At 43.4% G+C, this 25,962-nt stretch overlaps 2 protein-coding genes across 4 annotated transcripts in view; one reads left to right on the forward strand and one right to left on the reverse strand.

Moving 5' to 3' along the window:
- Window positions 1-25,962, reverse strand: part of LOC119026796 — a 106,287-nt gene that overhangs the window by 79,115 nt on the left and 1,210 nt on the right. The gene's annotated exons all lie outside the window — the stretch shown is intronic.
- The window catches only part of LOC119026792 (NACHT and WD repeat domain-containing protein 2), a 51,656-nt gene continuing 40,537 nt past the window's right edge, over window positions 14,844-25,962 (forward strand). Inside the window, exons 1-2 of one of the 3 annotated variants that reach the window (XM_037111322.1) lie at window positions 14,844-14,988; window positions 16,506-16,677. In XM_037111322.1, the coding sequence (XP_036967217.1) occupies window positions 16,527-16,677 (151 nt within the window). In that variant the 5' untranslated portion in view covers window positions 14,844-14,988; window positions 16,506-16,526. The other 2 variants (XM_037111321.1, XM_037111323.1) reach the window with 2 other exon arrangements.

A 25,962-nucleotide genomic window follows, 5' to 3' on the forward strand; every position in this document is an offset into this window, starting at 1 on the left:
GGGGGGGGGGGGTGTGGGGGTGTGGGGGGCAGTGATAGCCGGCTCCTCATCAAGAATGACGCTTCGCCGTGTCTTGTCGGCGCTCTCTGACAGCAATGAATCATCCCAACCTGTGGAGCCTGATATATGGACTTTAATTAGAGGGCTTTTTAACTGAGACATCAGCTGTGTTATTAAGACGGGATTGCCCGCGCTGCCTTAATGATAAGTAATGAGTATGCAACCTCTGTGGAAATCACAATCCGGTCTCGTCTTCCAGTCAGTGCTCTTTATGACACGCAGACCCCTTCAAAAAGAGGCTTCAAAATAAGATTTCACATCTAAGTGCGCGCGCAAGAGCTCTCTCTGAGTGGCTCACGTTCACGTTCGAGGCGCTACCAAAGGGAGAAGGAGAAGACACAAGAGAGGAATGAAAAATTAAAGCGTTACTTTTTTTTTTTTCCACAAGCTCTGTGAATGTACACCTCCATTATTTAGCAGTTCTTGGAGTGCGGCGTAACCGATCAAAGCCCCCCCCCCCACACACACACACCTCCACTGTTGGGAATTTTTTTTTTTTTCCCACGTCACAGGATGGCGATGGGGAAGTTGTCGCCACGTCCCCCTCTCCATCGAAAAAAAGTGTGCTTTTGATCATTTGCGATCACAGGACGGCATGCATTATTCTCCGCCGAGCACTCACACACATCTGCACTGACAGCGGGCGGATGGATTATTAATCAAGAGCGTTGCCGTTTGCGGGTCGCTTTTACTCGCCCCGCTGGGAAATGCCCAAGTGATTTATGCACATGCCACCCCCCCCCCCAAATTTGAGCACAAAATTCACAAAAAAATTCCCCCCGGACAAAGAACACCATGTTACATAACAAGACTGTCATAACTAAATGTGCAGCGAAAACCGTTCCCTCTTACCCAACAGAGATGTATTGACCATACATGTGGATCTGATATATTAAAGGAAAAAGGCTGACCCCAAAAAATTAACATTCAGTCGTTATCTGCTCAATTCCAGGCCGATGGAAGGTTTCGTCGTCCGCAAAGCATTTCTGGAGCTCCACAGCAAAACTGCATCGCAGCGTTCTTCTAAACAGCTGAAGCAGATGGGGACTTGTTTTAAAAATGTAAAAAAAAAAAAAAAAAATTATAAAGAAATATGAAATGACTCCATACAACTTTCCCAGTGTAATTCAAGTCTTCCAAAGCATCAACGCCCAAAAGGACTTGAAAAGACACTTTTTACACACTTGTTTTAAAGAAAATCGTCACTTTAGCTGCTAAGCTAAGCTAAAAGCATTAGCATGTACCCCATTTGCACACGCTCGACCATGCGTAAAGGTTGGAAATAAGTTCTTTTCATTCGCAGTTCATGAATTTCAGAGACTTGTTTTACACTGGACCAGCCATACAGAGCCATTTGATGTTTTTTTTTCTCAACACAAGTCCCCTCATACTCCAGTTGTTTAGGAGATTGCTGCGACGCTGTCTTGCTTTGAAGCTCCAGAAATGTTTTGTGGACAACAAAACTTTAATTCTACTATCCATTGGCGTGAGGTCAAAAGACAATGAGTATTGGGGGAAACATTTTAGTCTATTTTTCCATTATTTGTTGATACAAGCTAGTGTTTAGTGTCATCTTCACATACTACGTACTTAAATATATATGTCATAATGCACAATGTATTATTATGTAATATCATGCAATGTAATATTTAATATACCAGATGACATAAATTATACAGTATATATTCTAAATATATTATTTAGGAGTATCTGCAGAACATATTTTTAGTAATTTTAAATATATATCAGTATATATAAAATGAACAATATATCTTGTCAATACATATAAGCATGTCTTGTCAATGTACTTTGAATATTCAACATTGTATTTTGCAGTGTGCGTCAACATATGATCGTTCAATATCTTGTGCATGACTCTAAATATTGTCGAATGAAAGACAGAATGGTACAGAGGGGATGGAATCTGCTGAACAGAACCAGTCGGCATCAGCAGGGGAGGACGGGGGGATCAGAGCCCAATCCTCTCCGACATACTTCACGTGCATTTCCGCCATTCCGCCGAAGCTGCTGGATGTTGCACATGCTGAGAAAAGGGGGGGGGGGGGGGGGGATTTGTCAAGGCTTTGCCAGGGTAAAACAACAGAAGAAAAAAAAAGAGAGCGGGAGGTTAGTTACGTTTGGAAGAAAAGCAAGGGCGAGGGAAGACTTCCTGTCGGTTTGCAGCACGAGCCGAGGTACAGTGGAGGGACGCGCACCCTAGAGGCGAGGATATCTTTGAAGTGCAGCCACATCAAAGCTCACCGACTCTCATAGTCGTTTTTAATCTCTCTCTCTTTCTCCCCTGCAGTCATCGCTCCTTGTGTTCACTGCTGTGCCGCAGTAAATGGAGACACTGATTGACATACGTGCTGAGCGCTTTGTCTACCCGGGGCAAGCGGAGAGCTACACACCTGAGCTCCAAGCTTTATACTCACACCGCAGCCATGGGCAATCAGACGCACTGTGTCGGGTTCTGCTTTTTTTGTACAAAGATCACCTCAACTGTCCCTTTATTTCACCTAAATGGTCAGAGCCGAAGTGAAAACAAAGTTCTGCGTTATTTTCTAAGAGCTAACTTTGCAAGAGTAGGGTCAAGTGATGACACCTGGACACAAACCTTGGGAAAGGTCCAACGCAGCCACCCCTGATTTGGACTTTTCTTGCTCTTTGTACTACAGTATTAGACAGGATCTTTCAGAAATGATGCCAGAAGGGTAAATTGAGCGTCAAAGTTCAGATCTACAGGTGGCATTTAGCCAACAAGTGGCTAAATGATACCACAGAGGTTGTCATGGACATGAAATGTTTGCATGTCGAACACGGAGACTCGTCTACTCTGTAGTCCGTCTTAATTGGCCCACTTTGGTTACAAACCCCTCTAACTTTTGCGACTTGTAGATTGATCAGAACTCTCAACTCTATAATGACAACGGACAAGCTGAGACTAGATTGTTAGCGCGCATACTTCAGAAGCCATCTCTGCAACAAAACACATAGATGTTACAAAACATCAGAAGTGGTGTTTCTTCACATTCTGGTGGTAGTTTTTGAATATCTTCTGAATTTTAACTTCCAGTGTGAGAACATAGAGTGTATTGGCATTCAGTAGCCGCTGTTTGGGGTCTCACGGATGCATGCGGTGGGCATTGTGTCAAGTCAGAGGCCAGACTTTAACTGACACCTGTCCACCGATGTGAGAGAATTCTATGTCAGCGCCCTCTCATTCCTTGAGAATCATACAAAATGAGAGCTCCACGAGATCGTTTTTTATTCACACGTTTGGAATTTGTAGGAGGGTTCGACATAAAACCCTCCGCGCGCCTGCGGCGAGAAAATGATCCACGCCGCGAATCTTGTTATCGTGACCTCTGACACTCATTTGAATTCCTGCAGGTTGCCACATAATTCAGACGCCTCATCTGCTCTCGGGCTCTTCGACCGGGCGGATCGCGGGAGTCGAGAGACACGAACAGGGGATGTTTACCGCCAGGGATGAGGGGAATTATTAGAGCAACACACACACACACACACACGACCACATCTATCACCCCCATGTGACTGGCCGTGAGTTGAATCCGTATTATCTGGTTGCCGCTTACGACCGCCTCATAATAAACCGCAGTGTCGTTCGCACACCAACACTGTCACCGAGTATCCATCCACCCGATAATTACAATACAGCTCTAATTAAGGAGACGTTTAATAGACAAGCATGTAGAAGATGAATTCAAAGCCACCAACCGTTGGTCCCAAAAGGCCGGTTTATCTTGTGTTTTGACAAAACTGCGACTCCACGTTATTTAACCTCAATTCCCAAGTGGCGAATCAGATCCAAAACCAAATCTGTGCTACTGCTATAAATACTGCTTTTGTGCTTTAAAGAAGACAGCATGGCTAGGAAGACACTAAAAACAAACTGTTTTCCCACAGAAGGAGAAATGGCGGGGGGGGGTTTCAAGCATGATGGACTCAAGCAGCATTTCCCCCCCGCCGCCTCCCTCCGACTCTCTTGTCTGCTTATTGCTGAAACATTACAGCTACCTGTGCACACATGCACTTAAATGCACATACGCACAAGTCATTTGCAAGCGGATGGGGGGGTTGGGCATCTTCAGGAAGAAAAGAAAAAAAAAACAAAAACGTATGAGCGTTGAAGGCTTCCAAGACAAACATATGGAGACTCGTCACAGCGGAGGCACATCCCCAGATGTCTCCGATACGCCGTACATTCCAGTTTATACCTTCTGTCATCAGCGCCGCGAGTGAAAGGATCAAACAACAATGGAGGATTCATCACATAAAATCAGCTTGATGGCACTACAGCGCGCTACATATATTTGACATGAGTATGAGGTGCACGCTACGCATAAAGACAGCAGTTCCAGTGTTTGTAAGGCTGCTGATCTAACCGGTTTTTAAAGGTTTTGTACTATGGCCACTTCTTATCACTTCTGATTATCTGAGGGTTAGGCTTGGGATGTGATTGACTGCTTGAGCACAGGTGAGGAGGGAAAAGGACGGGAAAACAGACAAAGGGAGGAAATGAACGGCAGAACATGGCACACGAGGACAGAACTTCAAAATAAAAAAAGAGGAAATAACTACGACACAGCGTAACTGGACACCTTCATTGTGTCACAGGTGTTTGTACGTTAGTGTACTGTGGGCTGATCCAAAACTGGATTTGCCGTTCTCCTAAAAACTTACCAAATTGGAATGGAAAATAAGAAGTTGGCAAGCAGAAAACCCAAAATCACAATCAAAACATTACAGTTCGCGTACGTATACCTTTGTGGGGTATCGCCCCTATTAAATTGAGTAATCCGATATCCCCAATCATAGTTGTTGCTTCTTTATATGCTTTTTGAATTGTTGATTTCATACGACCAATTCTGTAGACCCTTCATGCTGCTATATTTGCCACACATCCCTTCTAACAGTTGTTTCTAGCCTGTAAAAAGGGGCTCACAGGACGCGCCAAAGGAATCAAAGTCATGCAAATGCTGATTGTGTTCGCCTGACATCTTCAAAACATAACGGCACTGTTTTGCGAGTATTGTGCCATCGAAGCTTCAATGAGAGACAGCAGCACCGGTAAAACCGCCGGACTTCTCTTTCCGAAGTCAACCCCGCGCAGCATCCGACATGACTAATTATCAGCAGATGGCGGGTCATATTTCCCGTCCTGACATCATATTAATCCCATGAGACAAGAGCGGAGAATTAGTAGGGCTACCCATCATCTTTAGATTAATGCGACAATAGGTTACGGCCATGCTGCTGTCACGCTTCTGCTCTGTAAGCCTTCCAGCGCTGAGCTAAGTGCCGGAGAGGCTTCCGTTTGAGCTCCTATATTCCTTCCTCGTCTTGAGTCCAGCAAGATGTGTTGTTTTTTTGTCGGCGGGAGCATCGGCGGAGGGGGGGGGGGGGGGTCCGATGAATCTTTGGATGTCACGCGGCATGTGACAGGATCTGCTCGCTGAACACAGCAGAGGACCTGTAAAGATTATGGATCCCTCTATACTCTGGGCGATTTTGTTTGCCGCCGTTCGAATTGTCGCCCCGCCATCTGCCGCTTTCTCCGCGTGTGCAATTTGCCCTCCTAATTGCTTGTGCTCTTTTTTGGCCAGCGTGCCCTTCCGCGAGCCTCCGCGCTGAGGCCGGTTAGCACACAACGCATCGCGTGACCGCAGCTCCCGAGAGCGAACGCACGGCATTGAAGCCGGAGCCCCGTATTGAATCTGACGTGCCTAAGCAGCCGTGTTTCCTCCGCTATTTTTGTGCATAAATAATGCAACGCAACGGTGAAAGCAAGCTGGCTGCGGATGAGACGACTGAAACACCGCACACCGTAGGTCTCTAATAAGCAATTACGCGATTGTTAAGGTTAAAGGAAGCAGGTCGACGAAGGCCCGAGCAGCTTTTGTATTCTTTTTTTTTTAACGTACGAGCAGATATGTGGCCATTACTGCCATTACTCCCCACTTGGCAGCCCGACAGTTCAAATTGCGGGGGAGAGAAATAGCAACTACATTTTTTACATTATTGATGCTACATTTCCTCGCGGTTGCCTCACACACTCTTCTGTTGTGTTTCGAGTCAGTTTGCCACTTTTTTTTGGTTTTGGAACAAGCAGTGTTTCACTCCTCCTCTCACGCAGGAACACACCTTAGCTTTTTTTTTCCCCTTCCCCAGACTGATCCCAGGAATGTGAAGCACAGGAGAGATGGCAGCCCAGTCCTCTCCGGGTGGCATCTCGGTAAAGTGCGATCTAATGAGGAAATAGGAGCGAGCCCCTCCCCTTCCCCTCGCCGTCTCCTTCGCAGTGCAAACTGGAAGAAGTACAGAGAAACCAGGCCCAATTAGCACTGCTGTCACGGGAGCTCCTGTGTAATGCAAGCAAAATGGAACGTTAAGAGTTTCTTCACATCGCTGCAGAGTACAAACCCTCCATGAAGAAATATGCAGAGACGTTAACGCCGAGCACTTATTTTGGCACCTTGTAGCAGATGTGGAGTTTTCAGTGCCAGTGCCATGTCTGCATGTGTTGAACGTGAGATTTTTTTTTTTTATACTTGGAAGCAGACGTAGACTTAAAAACCCCCCTTGACTAAGAGCAACGTTGTAGAATTGTGAGAAAAATGTGCCGATATTCTCGGATTAAAGTTGTGACCTTCCAAGAAAAAGGTATTGATGTTATTTTCTGAGAAAAGGTCATGTTATTGTGACAGCAAGGTTACACTGAATCATTGTGCTAACATCATGATATGAAAGAGGAAAGAAACATTTTATTTTATGAGGGAAAAAAAGATAAAACTAAAAGAAAAAAATCTTATAATAACACACATTTTAAGAATTAAGTTGTGATTTCGTAATAATGAATTAATAAAGTTCCACTTTTAGCAGAAAAATTACAATACAATATTGTGATAAAAGAAGTAATGATATTATCAGTATGAAGTGTTTGAGAAAAAGTCAAGATATGACAATGAAGTTGTACTGTTCGAAAAAAGTCATATGATAGAAATGTTGTTTCATGCAAAACCATGCCAGGATATTGTGAGAATAAAGTTTCAATTTTCTAAGTAAGAAGTTATGATAATTCAATTTGATTGTAATTTTACGACAAAAAACAGAAAGAAAGCATGATACGAGAATAGTGTTGTGATGCTGTTGGGAAATAGTTGGCCTATAAAGTCATTTTCTGAGGAAGCGTCATGATATGAGAAAAATGTTATGATACTGTGAGAAAAGTCCCGATGATATGAGAATAAAAGTTGTCATTTTAAAGGAAAACTGTGTAATTGTGAGAAAAAATGTCAGGAAAAAAAGTTAATTACTAGCAGCATTCAGCATTCAAACAAGTGTCATGACATTAGAAGACAGTTTTATTTTTTAAAATATTTTTTCGGCCTTTCATCAGCTTTATTGATAGAACAGCTGAAGATGTGATAGGAAATGAGGGGGGGGCACAAAGCCTCTGCACATGGGACACCAACTGAGTTGAACGGCGCCCCAGAGGTAAGTTTTATTCTAAGAGGAAAACTTGTGATATTGTGAGACCCAAGTAATTATCTGAGAAAAAGTTATTAGAATAAAGTTGTACCTTTCAAAGTAAAAAAGTCATGACACCCTGAAGAAAAATGCTCCTGTAAAATTGTAATTTCTCAAAGAAAAATACCAAGATTAGAATAAAGTTTATAAAGAGGAAAAGTCGTGACTGTAGGAAAATAAACATGACATTGAGAATAATATTCATTTTATGAGAAAAAGTTGAATAAACATGTAATTTACAGTTTAATTATGTTATTACTTTTGAAGGACAGGTGCACTACTAGGACCTGTCAGCCGGCATTAAGCTGACAGCTGGAGATGAGTCGTCCTACCCCGAACAACGCCCTTTCTCTTACGTAATCATGACTCTGACAACGCCAACACGTCAAGTGGAAGTTGACATTTTCCAGCAATCAAATCAGGTCGATTACACTGTAGGCGAGACCAGCATGCTTCGACTAAAGTGTTGATTTCTGTTGGAATACTACACAAGAGCTAAATGTAATGCTTTCCTCACTGTGGGTGTTCCTATGTGTACTCTGTGTTTTCTGTGTGTGTGGGTGTGCGCTTACGTGCACGCCTGTTCTGTACACAAGGGCGGTATTCACGCTTTTGCTTCGTGCCTCATGTTCCTGTTTGGTTAAGTCCGTTTCGCAATCACTTCACCTTCACTATCACCCACTTGAACGAAACGAAAACATAGATTCAAATCAATTACTCACCAAAGGTCACAGTGGGAGCACAAACAAAACCGGGCTAATTGGTGAGTGATGAAAAGCGCCACGGTTGACGCGCGCCACAAATAACTCGGCGGCTGTCACCGAGGATTTGGTTTGGCACAAAGGTAGCAATGACATTCATCTCGCGCTCCCAGCGACCAAATATAACTGCGGCGTCTTGGCCGATGCTTGTTGTGGTGGGGGATTCACACTCGGAGGGGAAGTTAGCGGGAGAAGTGGGAGGAGATTTGTACATGTTGTGCGAAAGTCTGTCGGAGTCTGGCATGAATTCTTTAATATTCTATATTTTGGCTACAGATATTTGGCTGATAGTCCGTTCAGAGGGACTTCAGATGAGTGAGCAGCAAGGATTAAGTGTCTCTGTCGAGATTACTTCAACAGCATACTAGACGCTAGTTCGCTGATAAAAATGTAGTTCAAACTTTATGCCCATTTTCAGACTCATGAACAAGCGAGCACCCGTAACTTTAGCACCATTTCTGGGTGACTTTTTTGTCTCACACTTGGGCCAAATACCTGACACAATATTCCCATCAGCCTAAGCTGTGCTCTGTGTTAAGCGCCAGTTAACAATGTTAGCACACTAGCTCGATGAGCTAAAGTAAATTGGCGAACATGGTGAACGCACCCGCTAAACCTCCAAACATTAGCATGTGCGTTAGCCTCACATAGGCTAGCATTATACACTTGTGGACAGTAATGTTGTTGTCATTGCTATAATGCTTTGAATCATGAGTGAAAGTTAAGCTTACGTTACTTAAACAACAAAAAAGTAACCCACATGTTTTGAAAGTGGAGGAGAAACACGCTTTGAGTAGCAACAGTTAGCGCACTTAGCATGTTTGCCGTTTTCACCTGAAGCTTACATGTTTTGGTAATATTTTGGTGAGGTTTTCTCACAGATACTGGTATTGAAAAGGTTCTGCTTTTTTTGTGGAACATTGTGGTGTGATTATTGAAAGGAAAGTCAAAAAGGAAATTTTGATTTATCTCACCGCTTGTACTGAATTATGGAAGAAGTAGCTTTGTGCAATAATTAAGAAAATAACATAATCGAAAAAATAAAATTGTGAGCCCAGTTGAGATCCTCGCCTCTAAATAAAATACACGCATATGCAGAGTCAGTAATTCTGTCCATATTGTGAGCTAACTATTGCACGCATCCAATGTTTTTTCCTTTATCAGTGTGTATCATAACAGTGATGTCCCACAAATATCAAGACGAAAGCCTGGTGTTTACTTGCCGTTTGACTTTCCTGTGACCCGACCAGCGGCGTCGCTGACACCTGTTTTGTGCGGCGTGTTTGTGTTTGCGCTGATCCCACATACAGTTGGGGCGAGAAGGTTGCCTGTCACCTCATAATCCTGTGTTTTTGCTGCCGAAAGAGCGAGAGGAACCCGGTGTAGAGCTGTGATTGGAATCCTGTCTCGGCTAATAGCAGGATTATGTCTGAGTCCTCATAAGCCTGCGCTGCTGGGTTTTGAATTAGTTATGGCACATACACCTCCCGGGTTTTGTTAGAAGAGTAGTGTCGGACTTGTGAATGTCAATACTGTTAATATTTCTTGAGAAGGGCGGAAGCGTTCGTGGAAAAATCTGAATGCTAAAGAGTGTCCGAATCGCTTTGACGCGTCGACGTCAAAGCAGCAGGAGCTGCTCTTGTTTATCGACCGTGTAGATTTTTCACTGATGAATGAACCCGATGATTTGCAAGGTGCCTAAGCTAATCTACTTTGCATAAATAAATTGGTAAGCAGCATCTGTTCCTTATACAGGCTTGAAATGGAAGTCGGGAAATCAGAAAATGACCCAATTATTCATACACCACTGACAAACCTGAACATGCAAATGATTTTATTAAAAAGGGGCTTTTTCTTTCGAGGCAAACAAGACGTGGGTGTGAGAATGTCACGGTGGCGATAGGTAGCTTTCGAAGCGACCTGTGATTAAAAACAGGCAATCAGTGATGTTCTAGCCAATACAAATTCTTTCAAATCTCTACGGGAATGAAGACGAGAGGAGAGAAATGAAGTGGGGTCGGGGTGCACGTTCGCACTAGAGCGGTGTCCCTGGAGCTGGGGTTGGGATTCAAGGACGTGCTGAAGGAAGATGGCTCGAACGTGTGTTTTTAGCCAGGTTTTTCTGCTGGAAGTCTATCAGTCCACCCCATGAGTATCTCAACGGCTAATGGATGGGCATTCATGGTCCCCAGAGGATGAATCTCGCTGACTTTGGTGATCCTATTACTTTTTCTCCAGTGCCAAGATAAGGTTGACATTTGGGGCATCACGTATGATAATAATAAGATAATAATAATTGCAATCACTCAATTCTAAAAACCTTGGGTAACCAGTGCAATGAGGTAATAAACATCTTTATGTTTTCCATCCGCATTCATCTCCCCCGGGGATAAATTGTAAGGGCTTTGGTGAGCCCCTGATTTTTAATCTAGCACCATCATCAGGTAAGTATTTCGACTTGTCCAATGCCAAAAAAACCTGCAAGATTCCCACCAGCCTCAGCAACACCATGCTTTCACTCTAAAGTGACATAAAAAAATGAGACCTTCTCCTTCCCCCAAGTTGCCTGTACAAGCCTGTGGATGATTCGTTCATGTTTTTTAATGCTGCTGGACATTTTGAAGGACCTGAGTCGGATTTTCCACAACACTCCAAGGGATGTGATTTAATGCACGATCCCAGTGCCTGTCACCACTCCACTAACAGAACAGTAGCTAACGCTAGCTAAGAAATGGAGTCCACTCACGTAAACTAACAACAGACTACCAGCACAACACAAAAGTTCCACAGAGCCCCTTTAAAGCTGTCACACAGTATTGTGTATTTTCAATATAATATTTGAATTCTGTTGCTAAACAAAAATATGATGAACTCTCAAAAATGACATGAAAATAATATTAGGTACACAAATGAACTCAAGACTTCAGCTGCCTTTATTCATCATATTTCCTTATTTAATCTCTTTTCTGTTTTGTTCTGTTGCTAAAAATAGCGATTTTGATGCTAGCATAAGAGTGGCCGCACTCCATTTAAAATTAGCTCGCTCAAAAACGAAGCTAGGGTAATTCTTAAAAGTGCCTCTTTTGTCGTAATTATGCATTTACACGAAGGTCTGACTCATATACATTCACAAATACAGCCTAGGTTGCATTTTGGCGAGAGTTTCACCTTAAAACTCAAAAGGTAAGTGCTGAATGCACACCCTGGATTTCTTGGTCAGCTTAATAGAGACATCCAGTCGAGAATGGGCATCGCAATTTAGGAGTTAATGTAGTGGTACCAATGGGTAGCACACAGAAATAGGCATTCCCAACTGTCTTCCGTGACTCCCACACCCTCCATACTTCTCCAGCTGTTTTGCAGAGGCAGCCATCCATCACCAGCCATTTGTGAAGTTGGTGTTTGTGTGCGTAAAACGTGTGTGTGTGTGTGTGTGTGTGTGTGTGTGTGTGTGTGTGTGTGTGTGTGTGTGTGTGCCGACGTTTGCCAAGTGAACAGCTCGTGTCGGTCCTTTGTGTCCATGTGTCTCCCAGGTGACACATCGCATCTTGTCACCACAGTGAATCACAGTCGCTTAGAGCAGTCCAGGGTTTGAGGGGGGGAGATGGGCAAGCGTGCACACACACACACACACACGTGTATCCATGCCAATAAAACCGACCACTTGCAATTACTGTAAACATGCTCGAATGCACAAACGCTGAACCCGAAGGTGTTCGCCCACAATAAGGTGCACCAAATCGAGGATGCTAAATGATTTAAGGGGGTAGGAGGGGGGCTGGACATGCCATGGATTGTAAATCTTTACTGTTTTAAGGCCTCCTGAGCTACTTCCACCGGGCACAGAAAGTCTTGCAGCGGCCCTGCTCGCACATGCAAAAACACACTTTTCGCCTGCCACATCACATCACGCCAACACGCTGTGTAAAGTGCATCCTCTCGCAAGACTGCGGCGCATTAATCCAGTGCAGGTGCACTCATGATTAACTGACTGGGGATTATGTGAGGGAGCGGAACAATCAAGTAAAGAAAGGTCATAACACTGTTGGGAACAAGGCTCCAGTCCCCGGTGCTCCATTTGAGCTTTTCCGGAGTGAATTTTGTTCTGGTGTGAGCCGGTGGCCCCGCAGGCTGCCTTAAATGGGTCGGCACGAGCCTGCAGAGCCCCAGAATCGTCCTCAAGACCTGCAGCAGAACAGTAAGTCATCTAGCGCCTAATTATCTCATCTTACGTAAATAATGGGTTAAATTTGGAGTTTGTAGTCATGGTAATGTGTCCTCTAGACTTTGCAGTGTGCCAGGAACAAGTTAGATAAGTTCTGTTTGAATATCTTAGTGCATTTGGTGCAATAGCTGCCTATGATTTGGGGAATGAAATGTGAAATAGCAGCAAGATATTTAGCCTCTTGCAATGATCAGTCATCATTTATGCAGTTTATTGACTTGGAACGATCAGATAAACTGTTACATAGCACTTGCAAACGACGTCCATGTCTCTCCACAGAAGAAGAAGTTTTTCCCTTTCCTTTTCTTTGTATTCATGGTCCAAGATCTGGATATGTGAAAAGATTATGGATGTGGCTCTCAAAAATAATATAAGTGATGTTTAAAAAAAAATCTTATTTTCATCAGTAAGATGCCAAGAGTCTTATATAAGACATTAGCCAAGGTCTTTAATAAATCTATAGGCTTGATTCTTCTTTTATGTGATCATAACTTAAAAGCATTAGCGCAGTCTGAAGTTAAAGTTCAGGTGACAGACACACTCTCTTCATCAGATTCAGAGAAATGCTTGCTGCTGCCCTCCAAACACTGAGGCTGAGACTGCGAGGGGGGTGGAAATATATGGTTCAGCGTTTCCCTCTCACAAGAAGAGCACAGTAATCAATTCCGTTTAGTACAAATCCAATGCACTTAAACTTCTAGCGCGAATAACCAGAGGCTGCAGAGCAGAGGTACATTTATCGATAAAGCAATTAATTCAAACTCCTCCTCCCCCCCTCGTAGTCCTTCTCCTCTGGGGCTGCTGCTGCTTCTAACCCCATCCGCCGGCTAAAGACCTTTAGGTAGCTGTTAGACCAACCAAAGAAGTAACACATCACGCACTCCTTACATTAAAAGTAAGGCAATTCCTGTTCTCAAAAACTTTTAATAGAGAAGCAAGTTGTTTTAACTTCTCCTGTGAAAAGAAACTCTGGGAGCTACATGGATGATTGCCGCGCAGGAACAATAGCGTTAAGTTCGTTTACCTGAGCTTAGCTTTGCTATTTCTTATTTTAGCTGGCATTGCAAAAAATGTTGCATTACATGTCATTTTTATCAAAATAAGACATTTTCTTTCTCACATACTTTCATAAAGGAGCAAGCTATACCCTTTGAAAATTGCCAAGAAGTGACAGCATTAAGCTAGTTAGTGTTAGCTTAACTTTGCCATTTTTCATTTAAGCTAGCATTACAAAAATATTGCACAATATGTTACTTTTGTCAAAAGAAAAAACACGAGAATGTTTTATAGAGGAGCAAGATGTTGTGACTCCTCTTGTGAGAGAAAATTTGGGAGCTAGATGAAAAATTCCCAATAAGGAACAATAGCATTAAGCTAGTTAATATTCCATTTACTTAGAATTAAGAAAATATTGCATTATACTTTTTAATTATTAAAAATAAGCCAATTTCTTTTTAAAAAAATTATAGAGGAGCAAGTTGTTATGACCACTCTTTTGAAAAAAGTCTGGGAACTGGCTGTTATTTGGAAAAAATAGCATTTGCTATTTCTCCTTATAGCTTGTATTACAAAAGTGTCGGAATGTGCATTACTTTAATCAAAAAAGCAAATCAATTTCTGTTTTCAGACACATTTTCATAGAACCACACAAGTTCTTACGGCTCTTCGCATGAAAGAACCCAACTAGAGGCAAAATCGCAAAGCATTAACAATACCGTTAAGCGAGTTAGCATTAGCTTAACTTGCCAAACACAAACGATAGTGACAAGCTAGTAAAGGTTAGATTAACTTTGCCTTTTTAAAATTTTAGCTGACCTAGTTCGCAGTGCCACAAAATGTTTATTTAGGTGTAAAAATTCTCTGGAGAGTGAACACATTTATTAATTATTATATATATATATATATATATATATATATATATATATAATATATATATATATATATATATATATATATATATATATATATATATATATATATATATATATATATATATATATATATATATATATATATATATATATATAAACTTTAGTAGTGCAGCCGACTGTATGGTGAAAAACTATGTTTGGGGGTTGGGAAATGGTAGGTTGGACCTTTTCCCGTTACTTCTGCTTCGCTCATTACTGGTAGGAGTAGCTGGTAACGTCATTAACGACACGGCACACTGCTGACATCGCGGTCCAGCGCGATTTTATTAGAGACTGGGTGAGCACCAGTCCTCCCATCGCAGAGCAGAAGAGAGGACAGGACTCAGACAGGGGAGGGAGAGCATCCACAGCTCCTCCATCACCTCCGTCAAGTCCTGCTGAAAGAGGAAGAGTCCGACCGGGATTACACATTTAGCTTTCAACGTAAAAGCGCAAATTCTTGGGACGAGCTAGCTCTGTGAGTATACGCAGCTGTCGGCTGTAAAAACACACGTACATTGTAGTTTAACGTACAAAATAAGGATTTGTCTGGGGGAAAAAAAATGTCGCTTGCTGCAAGTTGAGGTTGTAGCAACGCGTGTTTAAATAGGTGTTTTATTTTGAAAAGGCCAGCCGGTAGTAGTGCTTCTATTTTCCCGGGCTTCACAGCCTCTCCGTCTCTCAGAGCTCGGTCGGCTCGCGGAGACAGCAGGATGCCAAGGGGAGCGCTCCGACACACGGCGTCCGTTTTACCGTCTCCCGGCGTCGTCTCTCGGTCACAGCGACTCTGATGGGCGTTTTTATCCTCCCTTTTCCGTCCTCGACGCTTGGATATCCTCGGAAGCCGCGAAATGAAGCGAATGAATGTGAGCAACAAGAAGTGTCCTGTTGTTGTGCCTCTGTCTCCCAGCATCACTAACTGGTAGTCAGGTCCTCTCTGTGGATGCGGCGCCTCACCGGTGCTTATAGTTGTCTTGTTTGCGAAGGATTTTTTTTTTCTTTTTTAATTTGAGTGTTCTGTATTGGACTACCCAACTTTCCCCTCGCCCCCTCTTTTTTTGTTTTTGTTGTTGTTGTCGTCTTTTTCGAGGTTTTCCGTCTTTGAAACAAAGATTTCAGGATAGACCAACTCCGGGAAAACCAGCGACTTTGACATCTGCTCCCGGCGGAATAACCTTTTCGTAGCGGTTATTCGCCCTCACAAGCATCTTCTCTGGGGTGGGAAACGCGACTGATGCTTGCCTCTTGCTCGTCTAAAATTCATAGTTTTGTGTTGTCTCGTTTTTTTGTTTTGTTTTGTTTTTTTCTGTTTGTCTTGTCTTTTTTGTGTCCCACAGTGGCATGCCAATCCATGAATGCGCCCCAAGGACATGTATACCAAAAATTACGCATGCACCATGACGGTAGTAAGGCTGTGCGTAATATCCTATTATTATCCCTCCCTACCACACGAATGCAATGACAGAAACAGATCTCATCCCTGTGTTTGGAGAACATCTGGAGGACGCATCGTAACTTGATTGGTGTGTGTGTGTGTGTGTGTGTGTGTGTGTGTGTGTGTGTGTGTGTGTGTGTGTGTGTGTGTGCGTGTGTGTGCGTGTGTGCGTGCGTGTGTGAGACATGGGCGTTAGAACGGAGGATGGAGAGGCAGATTATTGACGCGTAAAAGAAAAAAAATAAATCCCTCCGCAATCGTTTTGCAAGAAAGCGTGGAGCAGTTATTTAAAACACACTTTGGAAAAATGTGTCTAAAAGTTGGCATTAAATTTAAAAAAAAAAAAAAAAAAGCCATTATGAGCAGCTCCATGCCTTAACGCCCCATGTGTGTGTGTGAGTGTGTGGATGGATCAGGGCGCAAAAAAGAAAAAGCATGCACGTCTGTCCATGTGCCCGCCTGTGCGCAACCCACCCACCGCCTCCGGCCGCGCTAACCTGCCCCCCCCCCCCCTTCTGTGCCTTGTGTGTGTGTGTATGTATGTGTGTTTGTGTGTACAGCCACGCTGGAAGTCGCCCCCCATGTGGCCGTCGGGAGTGGGGAGCAGGCAGCCCTGCCCGCGGGAGTCGGCGCTACGCAGGGCGGCCATCAGCGGCAACGTCGGCGCCCTGCCGCCGCACAACGTCCCCACCGGCCGCAGCGTCCGGGTCTTCATCTGCTCCAACCCCGACGGTAAGATCCCAGCCTGTGACACCCCCCTTCCTCCTGCCTCCCTAGCCCCTCAAATCACACAACAGATCACCCACATTTTGCATCGGGGCGTCTTGGGATTTTAGGGGATAGTTGGATCCCCTGCACAGACAAGTCCCATGGTTAATAAGATGTAACCTGTCTGGACAGTTGTGTGGGATAAAGTCAAAACAAAAACCTATTAGCACTTGTAAAAGAAGAACTGGAGCGTCAATTGCATCTGCCACTTTTCTTCCCAGACCCACTTGGAAAGGAACAGTCAGGGGTTCTCGCGTTAATGTGTCGAGCAGCGACATTTAAAAAGGTCCATTTAACCCAACAAACTGGAAAACGTCTTAAATGAGGTAGCATTACGCCCTGACAGAAAAAACAAATGGGCACACACGCTTTCATTCCAACACACACAAAAAAAGGGGGGGAGCAGCAGATTGCTTTCGCCACAGAGAGCGCCGGTGTGAGTGCAAGGCATTGGGGTCGTGAGGGAGACACCCAGTTGCAGCTCTGTATTTGAATATGCCCTGTGGGCGAGGGGGTAAAAATAGGCTCGGTTAAAAACTGGAGTAAACAAGGCGAAGGGAAGTAGAGTAGGCTGGGAGAGGGAGAAGGAGGGCAAGCCAGGATTAAAAAAAAAAAAGAGAGAGGTGGCTTCTGTCAATACATCACTGTCAATTCCCCTTTCGCCCCCACTGAACAAACTGCCGTGAACCCTGAAATAAAAACAAGGGGTCCACCTCAGATCATCTCACCGTGATGGCTCATAGTAGACGGCGAGGAGTCTGACATTGTTGTTTGCCACCTGTAGCTGACTCAGTCGTTCAGACCACCACGACTGTACAGCGACACATGGATGGAAAAAAAAAAAAAAACGACAAAGGATTTGGGAGGGGGGGCTATTCCAAGTCTCTCTTCTCATGCCGTCGGCACGGATGGAAAGACACACACCTGAGCTGTGAAAAGAGCTAATTACGAGCTGCTGTTTCCAGTGAGGCGAGGTTGCTGGTATCCAGAGCAGAAAACACAGCTGACTCCCCTACTGCAAGTTTAACATTTCCAATAAGGTGTTCTCTGTATTTGTTTTCAATCTTTTTTTTTTCCTTTTATTGGACTATCAGATGAGTTCCCTCGGGTTGAAGCCATGCGCACCGTTTGCAAAAACCTTTCATTATCTTTCCCCCTCCGTCCGCCACACGCGCACAAGGAAATATTCATGAGTGTGACCCTGGGCTGCCCTCAATCCTGCTGCAGAGCCCTGTTTCTCCATGTTCACTAGAGGGGGCTGTCCATGCACGTATGTAATGGCACTCACCTTACTGTACATGCATCGTGCAATGACATGGATCAGATCTACATTTTGATGGCTCCCGGTCACAGTAAGGGCCAATTCCCTGCATCATTTGGATTCAGATCCCAACTACATCCATCCCAATGTGGCACTGGATCACCTTTGCCTTCCTTTCATTACCCATAACAAATATATGCGCACATAACAGTGTCATCTTTCTATTTTTGATGGCAGACACTAGAAAGGTGAAGCAGGCTATCTGCAGTGATAATCACACCATCACACAGTGTAACTGCACTTTTTTTTTTATTGCATCTGTGTGACCAAGGGAGCTCTGCAATCTGATCAACAGTGCAAATAGTTTTATGTGCCCTCTGTTTATAGCTCTGCTGAATATACTGACCCTGATGCCCTTAATCAAAAGTCATATCGCTCCTACTGCTGTGTTCACCCTCTTTGATCTCTATTGCGTCAGTTGGTGTTGTATGTTAACTTGAACGGTGCTTAATTTTGACAATAATTCAGAAAAAAGTCCTACTTGATAGAAGAGAGCGCCTTGAAATGTTTGAAACGTAGCACTCGTGGAGGAACAGGGAGGACGGGGAATTGAACCCAGATGCAGACTCACGTGGCTGAGTGGAGGCAGTTCAATTATTTAATTCAAATAATAACGAATGTACAAACTCGGAGCTCGTGGCAGGCAGGGGTCAAAACCTTGCAAGCTGTCCAAAACAGGCAAACAAATCCATATGAAGTCCAAAAAGTCAATGGGATGTCCAATGAACACAAGGGAATCAACACAGGGAGAAAGTCATGAATGTTTGACACACAAGGTGTAATAATGAACTGATAAAGAGTGAAGGAATAATACAGAGGGAAGAGGGGACATGTGAAACTAATCAGGGCAGTCAGTCAAGGTGGGAACAAACACAAAGACGGGAAGATTCAAACCAAAACAAGAGTCTCTTTCAACATAAAACAGGAAATAACCAAAACTGAAACCAAGGACTGTGACACAGTAATTGACAGCTAGTGGTCCACGCGCCAAATGAGGCCTTCATATGATATCCATCGGACCCACAGAATACTAATGAATCATAAAAAAAATCTTCAGCAAAAGAGGCCAAGTCCTAGTACTGAGCGCCATTGTTGATAAGCTTGCCAACCCCTCCGGCAACGAGCCAAAAAGTGCGTCATCCACAGTTCACCTCTTCTACTGAATCCGATTATTCTCCAGCTCCGTCCTCTCTACTAAGCAGACCCTGGAGATAACAGCACCCCACTGTCCAGAGGGTAACTCCTGAGAAGTCCCAGAATCACTGAGATCGTCTATTAGAAGGAAGAGGCGTCACTTGAGTTTATTGTCGTTGGCCAACTGGTGCTCAAACTGGCTATTTTTTTGTGATTTCACGGGTAGATGAACTGCGGCTTTGTATCAAACACTGTCGACTGTCGGACCTGATTAAGGCTGAAAAACAGAACATGCAACAAAGTCATACATATCAAAAACAAAAAGTTACCTAAACTCGCAAATTAAAATGTATTTATTTGTGAGTGCCACCGCCACAGTCGAATGCAAGCAGGTGCTCTGAAGTGTTGGCCAAAATCTAAGCCAAACAGCTAATTTGAGTGGATTTACATCCCCCTTCCATGATGTTAATGAATCGCTCAGGTACACGAGCCCGCGTGTGAGTGCGGCCACAGTCGATCAATTAAAAAAAAACAAAAAAAAAAAAACCCGCTATCTGCTCTCGCCCGTAGCCAGACGGCAGCAGCAAACCGGAGAAAAAGCCTGATGTGATTTATTTCCACGCGTACTGTTCAACGCATTATGCGGCCTGTCTCATCTGTCAATATGTTGGTGCGCGTTTGTTGCGTTCACGGAGATCCATGCGAGCGTATCAAGACAACTCCATTACCTTGGCTGCAGTCACCCCGGGGGGGGGGGGCCTCTGGCGCCGGTTGGTGTTCGATAGGCCGCCATTTGTATGCGAGCTATCACTTAAGCTGTTTAAAGTTGATAAAAGCACGGCGCCTTGGGGACGCGATGCAGAAAATCATCTCGCCCTCCAACGCGCCATCATCAAGGCTATAGCATGTCACCACCGAGACCACTAATTACGTTACATTTCACCCCACAATTATTCCCCGTGATCCGATTTACTCTGTTTATCTTTGTTGTGGGGTTTTAGCTCGGATTTCTGTCATTCCGTGCTCGTTTTACGTTAAAAAAAAAAAAAAATCTCTCTCTCCCTCTCCTTAATCATCCACTTTTTTGAATCGGGTCTGGTGAGAGATAACAAAGGAGAGCGTGGGAGGGATGTCATGGAGGACAGGGGGAGAGATGACAGGTGGAGAGACTGTGTCAAGGGTGGCTTTTGTTTAATAAATTGCTTCTCAGGGGCCCGCGAGTGCCAGACTTTTTGGACGAGCCCCGCTGCCGTTCTGCGGCATTGTGGAGTTTATGACGCGTGCCGGTGAGCTTATTCCCCTCCTCTTCTCGGCGTCGTCCTCTGCCTCCTCTCTCTCTCTCTCTCTCTCTCTCTCTTCCTGAAGGCAGACTAGTTTGGCAGCAGCTTCCTACTGACCTCTCTCCGAGTCTTTTTCCACAGCGCTGCGGAGCAATTCCGCACCCCCAGGACGTCGTTCTGACAAATTCAGCAGTTGCCCTCGCGTGCTCGTCCCCCAACTCCCTGGGTGTCCGGGCCGTTTTATGGAACAAGCTGTAAAAGCATTTCGCCAGGGAATGACGGCGATGATAGCAAGCAGCCCGCCAGATACACCTGAGTAAAATTACACAGTGATTATCCACTCATAACCAACATAATTAACCTCGAGAAAACTAGTGCGGTCTGCGAGCGGTTTGTAAGTAATGGGAATTTTATTTTATGTGCACGTCAAGGGCTCTGCTGAGGGAGAGATTGGAGTGCACAATGCCGATAATTGAGACTGAAAATGAGCACAGTCTTTCCGGCTAACTTCCAACCGACGTCTTTCTTGGACGATATATTAATTTTGGGGAAGCGCGTTCTATTTTTGGCTCCAATTTGAGTCACCTTGTTAAATGTGGCGAGGCCTTCAAGTGTTGCCAAACACTCCCTTCACTGTATTCTTTGGCGTTGAGCATTAAAAATGTAGATACATCAAAAGGTGTTACATCTCCGCTTCCTGTTGTGCATGTTTATTCATAGACAACTTGAGAGGGGAAATCGTGTTTCCAAACTCTTTTTCAGATCCCATTTACCGAATATATTTCAATGCAAAACAAGATGTGCTGATGAATTTCCCGAAACTAAAAAGTTGCTACTTCAGATTCAAATCGCATGAATATTTAACACATCTCCCACGGTTAAATTGTCCTTGGAGTATTGTATTAATTCTCTCTGTTTCTATAGATCCCAGCATAGCAAGGACTAAGACAGAAATAAAACACAGCACGCAAAGATGAAGCATCCTATAAAAAGGACATTTTCCAAGATTAAAAAAAAGTAATACTGAGGATTATAACATAAAATGTGATGATCCAGCTATGTCGTTCTTAGTGAGGCAGCATAAAATGAATGCGATGAGCAGTGTCAGGCTAAATCTCGCTGCAGAAAGACACAAGAATCTGATCTTTTTTTAGTTTTTACTATATGGAAGGACAATACTTATGTTACAAGAAAATTTAAAAAAAACTCAGGAACATGGCACCTGCCCACCCCCCACATGTGGACCCATGCTGCTTTGTGCTACTCCGTTTGAACCAACTGTCGATAATAGGCTCACCTGAGATTCTGTAATCCTGACCTCTTTTTAGTGAGCGATTTGCCCATAAAACTCAAGAGTTTCTTGAAGCCGCAGCAAAAATGTCCAAACGTTATCTTTAAAGATCTGTCTTTTATCAGCCCGTAACTGCACAGCAAGCTGGGGCTTGGTACAAAGCCACTAAAAACACTCTTGAGCCAACATTTGTTTAGCTGTTTATTCATTAATAATTCAATTTTCATCTTGTTTTTTTATTCAGCTACTCTATTAGTGTACGCTCACCTGCAGGCTGACCAAATCTGGCCTTCAGCCCATTATGTCTTGCCTGCTGGTTTTATTTTTTGATTATGTGATGTTTGAAAGGTTTAAACTACAAACACTGACTGCTTCAAATTCAATGTTTGCTGCCAGTGCTGCAGCTTCAGGGTTGCCACATTGTTAGGTCACTTTTTGTTAAAATAACAGACTTGACAACCCTGCCTTGACCTCCCCATGTACCAGTTTGCTTGAGATTGTTGAAAACATCATAAGGGAGTTTCAGAAGTTTACGAGTGCCCTGACATTGGAAGCACTTAAGGGTGCAGTACCAGCAGAGGGCAATAATGGTGAGGGCTGAGGGTTTGAGTCCTGTGTGATTGTTTTCAGGAAGTAGTTGCATGAGTACTATAAAGAGAAAACATGATCATATCCTTATCATAACCAAGGTAGCTTTGGTGTCTATTTTGAAAATATAACCGGATGCATCGTGTTTGTTGTTGGTAATTTTTGACGGCGTGACCGTGTTGTCCAACACGGTCAGTCACGGACAGTGACACTGTGTGTGTCACACACTGTTTGGCGTGATACCAGGTTGGTCAATTACAAGGTACTCACATCCTAGAGTGTGCCTTGATTTATCGTCTATTTTACTTTAAGTGGGACAATTTCTCACAAATCGAACATCATGCTTTAGTGAGGAAGACCTGAAACTAGGGATTGAGACTGTTTAACTAATTTGGAAACCAGTAAATGAGATAGTAAATCAAGTGCGAAGAAGAGTAATTTTCTCATAGGCTTACATATGGTATACATTATAAAGTCAATGTTATCCAGTTGTGGGGTCACATTTTTAATCATAGATGGTGACAAGATGACATTTCTGTCATTGCCAACATCAAACTTCAGGGATACATTCAACATGTTTTAATCAAACCTGTCTGATATAATCACATCTGATTGGATCATCTGACTGGTTCTGTCAGGAGGCAAGTGATTTGAATCTTCAGCCACAAGATAGCATGCGGTGTCCATGGTTACCAGCTGTCTTTTACACAGAAGAGAGTCTCCTTAATCTTGAGAGTCGGGTCTTCATTATTTACTGTAATTAAGCTGTAAAACGTGTTCCTGGCATAGATGTGAGTATTTTATGACAGAGACCCTAAAAGCCCCATGAGTGGCTCTCAAGGTAGCAGCTGCCAGCACAGATGTTACCCAATGAACTTGCTATAGTGCCTTTTATGTTGGGTAGACGAACACTTGTTCTACGTTTAGTCGAACACAGAATAGTGCTCTGGCAGAGAGACGAGGGACGTCCCTATCACTTTTACATCCACTGACATAGTACCGTGTTACTGTACGTTGTTGTTCCGTCCCCTCGGTGCTCGACATCAAGTGTGGATGGTGGCACAATAACCTCCAGTGGATTTCCTTCATCCTGACTCAGTGGTATTCATACAACCTGTAGGGTCTTCCCCATGCTCAGGAACATCTGGCCTTTATGGATGACTGATCCACACAAGTTGCCCTTAGCATCTTCCAGGTCATTCGGTATCGATTTGCTCACTGACTGTGCGTTTGCATCATTGCGGTTGAGGCTCTGCACATTAGAGAGTTTGTTTGGTGCGCCGGATGACATTACGTTTTTTGGGCAAACAGCCTCGTGTATGTTGAGATACAGGACAGAAATGTTTTTTTTGGTCTACTGTGGTCTATTTTGATGTGTTTGATGGTTGAAACATTTATTGTGATGTTAAGACAAGTCAAAAAGCGAATGAAACGCTAATCTGTTGATTAGTTTTCTAGTCACAGGCTAAACAATCAATTCATTCTTAAGTGTATAAAACGCCAGAACACAGCACCCATTCCAACAGATAATTTCAAGATAGTGGTCAGGATATTTTGTCATCAAAGAACAAGGATATTCGCACGTGAGAAACGAACCAGAAACGTTTTGTTTTTGTTTGATTAATTGACATTAAATAGATAAATGGAGAAACATCTCAGCACTAATAAGGCTTCGACTACATCCACAATTTTATGCCACTATATTGTCCCAATATATCCTGATAAACGATAGTCTTATGACTATAAAAATATACCTCGTCTCATTCAAATACCTTTGCTCGCCATTTTCTCCTACTTTAAACCAAAAATACTGCCAAAATGGCGACCTGGCATTCATCTAAACTACATCCTCCATGTCTGTATCTTAAAATGCTACATCAGGCAATTAACCTGTAGTGACCTCCGCCAGCCCAGTCTCATTTGCACCTCATCAAACACAGACACACATCACCTCCGCTGCCATGTCAGCTCAGCGTGCATTTTCTTTTCAAAATAAAAGCCCAAAGGTGCCATAACAGCTGTTTGATATTCGGTGTGGTGAAAATCTTTGCATATGATGGCAAATATTGTGGTATTTGTTGATATAACAACCAAAGCTTATCGCTAATCTAAACCAACAACATCCCTGATGCATGAGAATATACCGACCAGTGGTACTCAAACTTTTCTACTTGTGACCCCTTGGAGCAGTTTGAATATGATACGATATACACGTTCCTCCAAAGAGTTGCTTTTTCACTCACAGTTCTTCAGATTGATTCATGCAAATGATTTCTAGAGGTCAGAGGAATATGGCCATCTTTTTTTTTTTTTTCTAAAAACACAAACTAAGGAGGCGACCAACATTAATTTTAGGGACCATTGCGCAAGATAGATGACCAATTTATGCCTTTTTGTCACCCATACATATCTTTGCGTTAGACTGAAAATAACAAAAGCTTTGCTCTTTAAATGTCACATACAGTACAGCTTCTACTGAACAGGTCAGTTCACCCAAAATGCAGTTCTTGTACCTACTTCTAGCTACTGAACTGTGTGGACACTGTTGTTATGCACTCAGTTTTCGATTTATGCCGCCACCTCATTACAATGAAGCGAGTGGAAATTTCAAATGACACATTACCAGGGTGGTTTGTTCATCATCGATAGTAACAGAAACTGCAGAGTTTCTCGAGCCAGATATCTCAAAACCTGGTGAGCCAACACTCCTGCACACTGTACGCCAATGTTTATGACCACTGTTTCACTGCACCGTTCTACTTGCGAAGACATTTGTCTTCTGGACGCTCTCATTTAATCAGAGATCTCTAAGCAGCAGTTGTGCATACCAAGGAGTGCCTCTGGAGTGTCGGTCAGTGTAGCTTGATGAGAGAGTGATTGCTTCATCAGGGCCTCGTTGATGAGACTGTAGAGTGGCCGCAATGTAGAGGAATGAACTACCAACAAAAGCAACGTCATTACAAGTAGATGGCAATGGTTTTGTTTTTAGATTTTCAGCTTTTTATCCACAGATATGGTAGTGCCGCTGAGATGTATTATTGGTGTTGTTGTCATCTATCAAGCAGAAATGCCAAACAATAAAATGTTTCATATAACTGTCATTTAAACATCGTTCAAATTGGACTCAATATAACAGCATCATCTTCATCTTTTCGCTGTTAGATTTTCAACTATTTTCACCAACGATTGACTGAGAACAAATCGATGAACGTGAAGTGCAAAAGAAAGACGAACGCTTGGCTGCAGTTTGTTTTTTTCCCCCGTTCGAGCAAGGAAGAGAGAGAAGAAAAAGGAAGTGAGAGCGAAAGAAAGAGAGCTGACAGGACATCTCTGAAAGGAAAACAAAGATTAGTCCGCACTATTGAAATAAACAGATCGGGAAATTGGAGGGAGGACACACACACACACACACACACACACACACACACAGCAAGAAAAGAGGGCGAATGCAACATCCAGCCTTTGTTTCCTCTGCATGTGGGTGTGCGCACAACCGACACACACACAAACACACATACGTCAGGCTGCCATAACTCATCAGCATCCCACAAAAAAAAAAAAAAAAAAGAGAGAGAGAGAGAGAGAGAGGGAGGGGGAAAGACGTCTTGCCGTTATCAGCACAAAAACAAACAACA

The sequence above is a fragment of the Acanthopagrus latus genome, chromosome 10, assembly GCF_904848185.1.
Source record: "Acanthopagrus latus isolate v.2019 chromosome 10, fAcaLat1.1, whole genome shotgun sequence".
Taxonomy (NCBI): domain Eukaryota; kingdom Metazoa; phylum Chordata; class Actinopteri; order Spariformes; family Sparidae; genus Acanthopagrus; species Acanthopagrus latus.